Source organism: Branchiostoma belcheri, unplaced genomic scaffold (genome assembly GCF_001625305.1).
Source record: "Branchiostoma belcheri isolate BF01 breed outbred unplaced genomic scaffold, Haploidv18h27 scaffold127, whole genome shotgun sequence".
NCBI classification, from domain to species: domain Eukaryota; kingdom Metazoa; phylum Chordata; class Leptocardii; order Amphioxiformes; family Branchiostomatidae; genus Branchiostoma; species Branchiostoma belcheri.
The window spans coordinates 561,367-568,214 of record NW_017802680.1 but is presented as its reverse complement, the minus strand read 5'-3'; the positions used below and the strand labels follow the sequence as shown (position 1 = coordinate 568,214).

The window sequence follows — 6,848 nt, the reverse complement described above, 5'->3', positions numbered from 1 at the left end:
TCTCCCGGCGGCCTCATTGTTCCAGAACCGCGTCATAAACACAGGCGGCGGCGGGAAGAACAAAATCAGATCTTCCATCTCATACACACAAACACACATACAGAACACACAGGGTTATCAATCGAAGGGATGGTTTGAGATTTTGAAACTGACCATGTAGAAACGAGTCTAAAATGGCGGGTACTGTTCAGTACGGCAGTAACTTATTGGCTAAGCTAACGTTACTATGTGGTTAGTTTATTACCTCCATGAAAAATGGAGGTATTGTGTTTGAAAACAAAGTATGGCGCTTCTGGACTTGTGTAGAGATTGTTCCTTGCTGATAAATGTGCTGATTTACTCATAAAGAACGGTGGACTGGGAGGGTTGAACGCCATATCTAACATATCTCGGCCAGGCGAAAGGAAACAGACAGAAAACGGCCGGCTCTGTCCTTGGTGCTGAACTCACTGTCCGGGCGGATAGGTTCTGTTTATTCTTACTTTAACATATTTCTGTACCCTTAACGTTTATATATATATAGGACTAGAAAGAAAATATAACATGTATAGCAAGTGTGAAATGTTATCTGTAATATCGGCATGTAACAGGAAGAAGTGATGTTTTCTGTTTTGTCGTAGGTCGGGAAGGACGTTTGTTGTTTGGAGTCGGACCGTTTCTGCTCCTACATGTAACGTTTTAGACTCTTTTTACAAACCATGTGCTGAATAAAATCCTTTTCCCACCATCTGGCATGAACGCTTTGTGTCTTCTTGGTATATGGTAAAATAAGTTCAACTGAGTGTTTGGTCAACTTTAATAAAGGAAAGGAGGTACATGTAGACAATCAGGAAGAGTTGTTACTGATATAGGTAAACTTGTTTCTAAGTACCGGTAGAAGTGCTTGGGTTATGTAAAGTAAACAAACCATCATTTTTATACCAGTAGAATTACAAGAGTTGTGTAAAGTACACACACGATATAGCTGTACAAATAGCCAAAAAGATTATCAGTCTAAAATATATTGGGCAATTCCTTGGTACATTTGGCTCGCTCGGTGTTGAGTCAACTTTAACAAAGGAAGGAACGAAGTAGCAGACAAAAGGTCAGTTTATTCTAAGCTATTTCTGTCTAAAGTGACGTGTAAATACGGGCAGGTGTAGGGAAGGTTTAAATACGAGCCTACATCAGGGTTGTAGCCAGACCAGCCTGACCGCCGCCATGATGCTGTACCTGATCCTCCTCATCACTGCCGTCTGCAGCTCCGTCTGTGGGACATCGCAGGACACACGGCACCTTCCATGGAGCACCTCCGACTTGTGCCTCATACGGAAAGGATGCCAAGGAATCGGTAGGTGATGAATGCTAAATAGAATCTATTTGTACAATATGTTTCGTTATCAATTTACCGGTACAGAATATTTAGACCCAGATTCGATCCAGGTCCAGGGGCGGTATCATATTGTAGTCCTACATTAGTGCAATATCATATATCTCTGTGAATGCTACAAGTTATGTTCAAATTGTACATTGGAGAAAAACTCTATACTAAGGTATGTTCCCAGAATTCTAGTTTACCTCTGTTATATAATATTTTAGATTGAAGGGACTCACTGCCAATGCTGTTATTTCAAGCTTATATGTGACGGGCCCGTTAGATCTCATAAGGCCACACTGCCTTATCTTTATGGATGACATCCTCTGAAGAACCCCAAACTAGTGCGCCCGGGCGGATAAAAAAAAATCCGGCAAAAATAAAAATGCCACTAAACCACAGGAATACAAAGCTGATACATAGGGACATATACGACAAGCCGGCACATGCTGGCTTTTTGCGGAATGTATGAATCGGCACTGTAGGTATGTACTGAGTTCTTGAGTCGTGGAACTTCGGTAGCCTGGGTGCCGTCCTGCATAGTTACCACCTCCGTATTGTCGCTAACTACGATGGACTAACCAGGCCTAGAGCCAGGCCAGAACCTGGGAGGACGTGATCCTTTCTTTTTTTTTTTTTTTTGTAGAACAGCCGAAAATCAATGCGCGCGCGGATGTCATCCATAAAATTAAATCGGTGTGGCCTAATCTCATAAGATGATTTTCTCCATACAGCTCTGACCAAGCCAAGCCCCGATGTCACCTTTCCGATGAAGGACCTGTGCAGAGCTGCGGGGAGCATGCTCAGTTCACTCGACCCCGACATCTGTGGTTAGTGCATGACTTTTAAGTCTAGGGAAGGATAACTAAGGATAATATTGTGTATATGGCGTATGTGTGTTTACAGATATAACTCACAGAAGGCTTTACGGGTTTTAGATATAGGGCTCAAGATTATGCGTTTTTATGATTATTGTGTATCTGTACTTTTAGGTAAAAGAAAATGACATCCCCTTGCTGAATGTGTTGTGGTATCGACAATTAAGCTGCGGTCACAGCGTTCTCCGTACGTTTTTTGGAAGGTTACGTCTGCTACTTTTTTTCTGAAAACGTGGGGAAGGAGTGGCGTCGACGCACGTCACTCGCACGGTTGCGCAAAGTGTAAGAGTGTGGTCTGCACGCCACGTCTGGCCGTGAGCGGTTGCGTGCATCGTACGTTGCGCAAGTTGTAAGTGAGTTGTACGTGCTTACAACGTACGATCTCTGTGCGATTGCAATTTTACCGCAAGGAGGCCGTACTCACACGTGCTTCTTCCGCACGGCACGTACGGGGCACGCGCGTCGCTCGCACTCGCACGTACGGCTGGTGAATCCGTAGACCGCACGTAGAAAAAGTTTTACATGCACTTTAAGTTCTACGGCGTGTCTGCGTGCTCCCAAATCCGTAGGATTCCGTACGGAGGCGGTACTCACCACGCACGGATGCCCTACGTTTGCCCACGTTTTTGCACGTAGACAGCACGCAGAAGCACGTACGGCGGGTTGTGACCGTAGCTTTAGCAACAGCAGTTGTTCACCATAGCAGTTAAGCCTTGCGGGATTTTCATACTACACTGTATACTATACTTCTCAGACTAGACTTTATACAGTACTTTAAGAAAGGGTCGAGCCTTTTGTATTATAATTGTGATCACATATCTTATCTAGTCATAGAGCGTTGCTGATAACATTAGTCAGGTTCATGTGATGTATGAAATTGCCTGTAGTCTGCATTATAACCTTCTGGAGGTATTAAAACTAAGATTTTTTAAAAATTTATTGTAAACCTCTGGATTATTTTAAACTTTCTAACTATGCCATGGAGTTAAAACGCTGTCTTTCGGCCTTAGTGTACCTGTATTACAACAATTGTGAGTTTCATTGCTTGTTTATCATTATTTGCTTGCCCTGTTGTCTTTTCTATTTTGCTATTGCAAAAGTTATGCCGTGCTCACGTGGAAAGCTTGTGCCTTGTGGGTCTAAGTAACCCCAGATTTGATGTTTCCTTACAGAATCGCTACTGTCTGTGGAAAGAGAGGACCAAGCGGACAACGACAAGCCTTATCCAGGCGACTCGGACAGCCAGCCTCCTCAGCCAGACCTGGTTTCCCTGGCCCTCAGCGGGCGCACAAATTACTTTTCCGTCTGTTCTGACATCCACACTGCCCTGTCCCTGTTCAATGCTGTATCTAGTGGTGTCCACGACATCATGCCTGTAGGTCTGACCAGCCCGATCTCTGTATACTGTGATCAGACCACAGATGGGGGAGGGTGGACGGTCATACAGAGGAGGTTTGACGGGTCTATCGACTTTAACCGACCTTGGGGTGACTTTCAGTACGGGTTTGGGTCAGCCAATGGGGAGCAGTGGTTGGGGTTGGAGAATATGTACCGGTTAACCAGTCAAGACGCGTACGAGTTGTACATAGAGATGGAAGATTGGGACAGTGTGGTCAAGTACGCCAAGTATTCTTCATTCTCGGTGGGGAGTAGTAGTTCCTACTATCGCCTTTCTGTCGGTGGGTACAGTGGGACGGCTGGGGATGGGTTCTACTTATCAGACTCATCATCATACGGTGGCTACCTCTCGGGTCAGGGCTTTAGTGCTAGGAATGCAGACCATGATTCCCATAGCGGATCGTGTGCTGTTCGCTCGACTGCCTACACGGGAGGGTGGTGGTACCATCACTGTGCTGGATCTGCCCTGAACGGCCCGTACCTGCGCCCCTCTGACCATACCAGTCAAAGTGGCGCCGGCATCTGTTGGCACCGGTTTGGAGGCTCCTATAGCTCATATCTTAAAAAGTCCAAAATGATGGTCCGTCCTGCCAACTTCCAGCCTTGAGGTGCCGGACACTAACCCAGCTGACAGGTCGAGGATTCAAAACAAAGTGTTAACGTTTGAGCAAACCATCTTCCCACTCTCACTCTGTCTCAATTTTTCTTGAATGTGGGAAATCATAAAACTTATAGTTTTGGTAAAAGAAATATATTCAACAAGAAATATTGTTCCTCTGTATCAGTCAGTCAGCATATACTCAGCTCGCCAATATATAATCCCACACACCACATATTAATCGATCCATACTTTGAATTGACAATGTTATCTTGTTACTATGATAACCTTGAAAGACACTTAAATTTGATTTGGTTCATTTAGATAACATGAGATCGTCATTCTTTATAAAACTCTTGACTTTCCTAATAGATGGTACACTAGCTGGTTTGCCATGTTTGAAACGTTTCCCTGTCAGGCTGTATCAGGGTTGAATCGCAATAAAGAGTATTGCTACAGTGCTTGTGTCTTTGTTGTTTTAATGTTTGTTTCCTTTTTCATTCCAAAGCAAGTTACTTTATGGAGTTATTTTACAGGTAACAATATACCCGATTCTACAGTAGCATAGTATATTACCTAACTGTTAGGGATGATTTTAAAAAAACGCTGGCCGACGAAAACTACTCTACTCTTGTATCTACAGCCTTAAGCTTCTAAAGAAGAAACTATGGGTCTTTTTGGAAACTACGAGTTACCTGTAGAACAAAATGGCACAGTCGGACTATGTTATAGTTATGTAAATCAGATGTTCCCACCATTTCGACTGACAACATGGAGGGGTGAGTACATGTAGAGTTTTTCTTACTTTCCTACCTCCTGGAAAGATGTGGTTTTACTGTCGCAACTGGCGTTCGCTTAAACAGCGCGGGTGAAAAGATTTTACAGCAAGTCTCATTTCAACCATCTTTTCTGTTAGGAAGGCAGGGAATACGAGCGATGACCGTTTTTGTTGTCCACATCAACATTACTTGTAATCGTGCGTTGTATACTATATGTATGAAAAACGGACTCAAATCACATCACGTATCAGGCTCACACAGACAACAAAAACACACTCAGGTTACCAGATATGATGTCTTTATTTACTCAGAAGTGCCACCAAAAACTGCACCCACAAGTTTGACAACCCAACATTGCCAACCGCACAAAGGAGTAGTCGTAATATAAGTACATGTACAGAAAATATGTGAATATGGTATTACAGTTACAGTATATGTAGAATTGGATATCCAAAACAATAAAAGCCCGTACAGTACAGAAAAGTTACGATATGTGAATATGGTATTACATTTACAGTATATGTAGAATTGGATATCCAAAACAATAAACGCTCGTACATTACTACATGTAGTGTTTAACAGTGTTCTTATATAGACTACTGAAATATAACAGGTTGTTGATATTATATTTACAGTATATGAAGAATTTACAGTATGTAGAATTGGATATTCAAAACTGAAAAAGCCCGTACAGTACTACATGTAGTTTTCCACAATGTGCACACAGAGTACTGAGATACGGGAGGTTGTCCCTCGGTAACAAACTAGAAAACCGTATCGGCATCTTTCTTGTATAATAGAGTATATAACATTATCATCAGTATTATTATCAGATTATATCCGTATATGAAGCAAATTTGCAGGCTGAGACAAGAATACAAAAATGTGTTTATTTTTTAATGTTCTTTTAAGTTTCAAAAAATGTTGGTAAAAACTGAAGCAAACCCGGCGGAAACCAGACCCCTTCAGTCTTCCGTCTCCCCAGTCAGGAAAAATGGCCGACCTACAAGCAGACAGCGGAGAAAACTCCACCTGATGTGAGGGCGGCATTTTTTGTTTTCTTATGTTAACTATTAAAACATCTCGTTATATTTGAATATCTTTATCTACCTAATATGAATCCTAAAGAAATTGAAAAAAGGGGAAAACAGCAAAATTTGAAGAAATTGATCTATCTGTTAACAATTTAAACATTTCTAGTTATATTTGAATAGCTTTATCTACCTATAAACGCCATACTTTAATGTTCGACATAATGCTACAGAAATTGAAAAATATGGGGAAAACACACTAAAATTAGAAAGGAAGAAGAAGGAATTGATCTATCTATAACCTAAAAGGTTACAATGTTTGTCATTATATCAGGTGCCTTTAAGTCACCTAAGATGAGGGAATAGAGGTCTTTCGTACCCTCGGTTCTCCGTACCCTCGGTTCACTGTACCCTCGTCTGTAACTAGTCCTCTCGAGGGCCCGCCTGGTCCCAGGTCTGTCAGCCGAAGCTCCCCCGACCCCCCCCCCTCCATTCCCGGGTTGCCTTAAGGCCCCGACAACAAACAACACCGAACACAAAAACAAAGCGATAAGGACAGAAGAAAAGGGACAGTAAGGATAAAATAGAGGATAGGAGACTTAAAAGTGGACAATAAAGGATGGAGGATAGAAGAGACACAATAGACAGCACACAGAGGAGGACAGGAGACAGGGGATAGAAAAGACACAATAGACAGAGGACAGAGGAGGACAGGAGACAGGTAGGGGATAGAAGAGACACAATAGACAGCAGACAGAGGACAGGAGACGGGTAGGGAATAGAAGAGACACAATAGACAGCAGACAGGGG

General features: G+C 42.6%; 1 protein-coding gene across 1 annotated transcript; it reads left to right on the top strand.

The window, feature by feature from the left end:
* The first annotated feature begins 1,171 nt into the window (after window positions 1–1,171).
* Window positions 1,172–4,652, top strand: LOC109463513 (fibrinogen-like protein 1). Its single transcript, XM_019760345.1, has 3 exons — window positions 1,172–1,330; window positions 2,089–2,184; window positions 3,405–4,652. Exons 1-3 carry the CDS (start codon window positions 1,201–1,203, stop codon window positions 4,235–4,237), a joined length of 1,059 nt encoding a protein of 352 aa, XP_019615904.1. The 5' UTR covers window positions 1,172–1,200; the 3' UTR covers window positions 4,238–4,652.
* The last annotated feature ends 2,196 nt before the right edge of the window (window positions 4,653–6,848 follow it).

Excerpts from the sequence above, each read along its gene's own strand:
- LOC109463513 (XM_019760345.1), top strand. The coding sequence starts at position 1,201 with ATGATGCTGTACCTGATCCTCCTCATCACTGCCGTCTGCAGCTCCGTC. Across the intron at positions 1,331-2,088 it reads GAAAGGATGCCAAGGAATCG|CTCTGACCAAGCCAAGCCCC; the intron begins GTAGGTGATGAA and ends TTCTCCATACAG. Across the intron at positions 2,185-3,404 it reads ACTCGACCCCGACATCTGTG|AATCGCTACTGTCTGTGGAA; the intron begins GTTAGTGCATGA and ends GTTTCCTTACAG.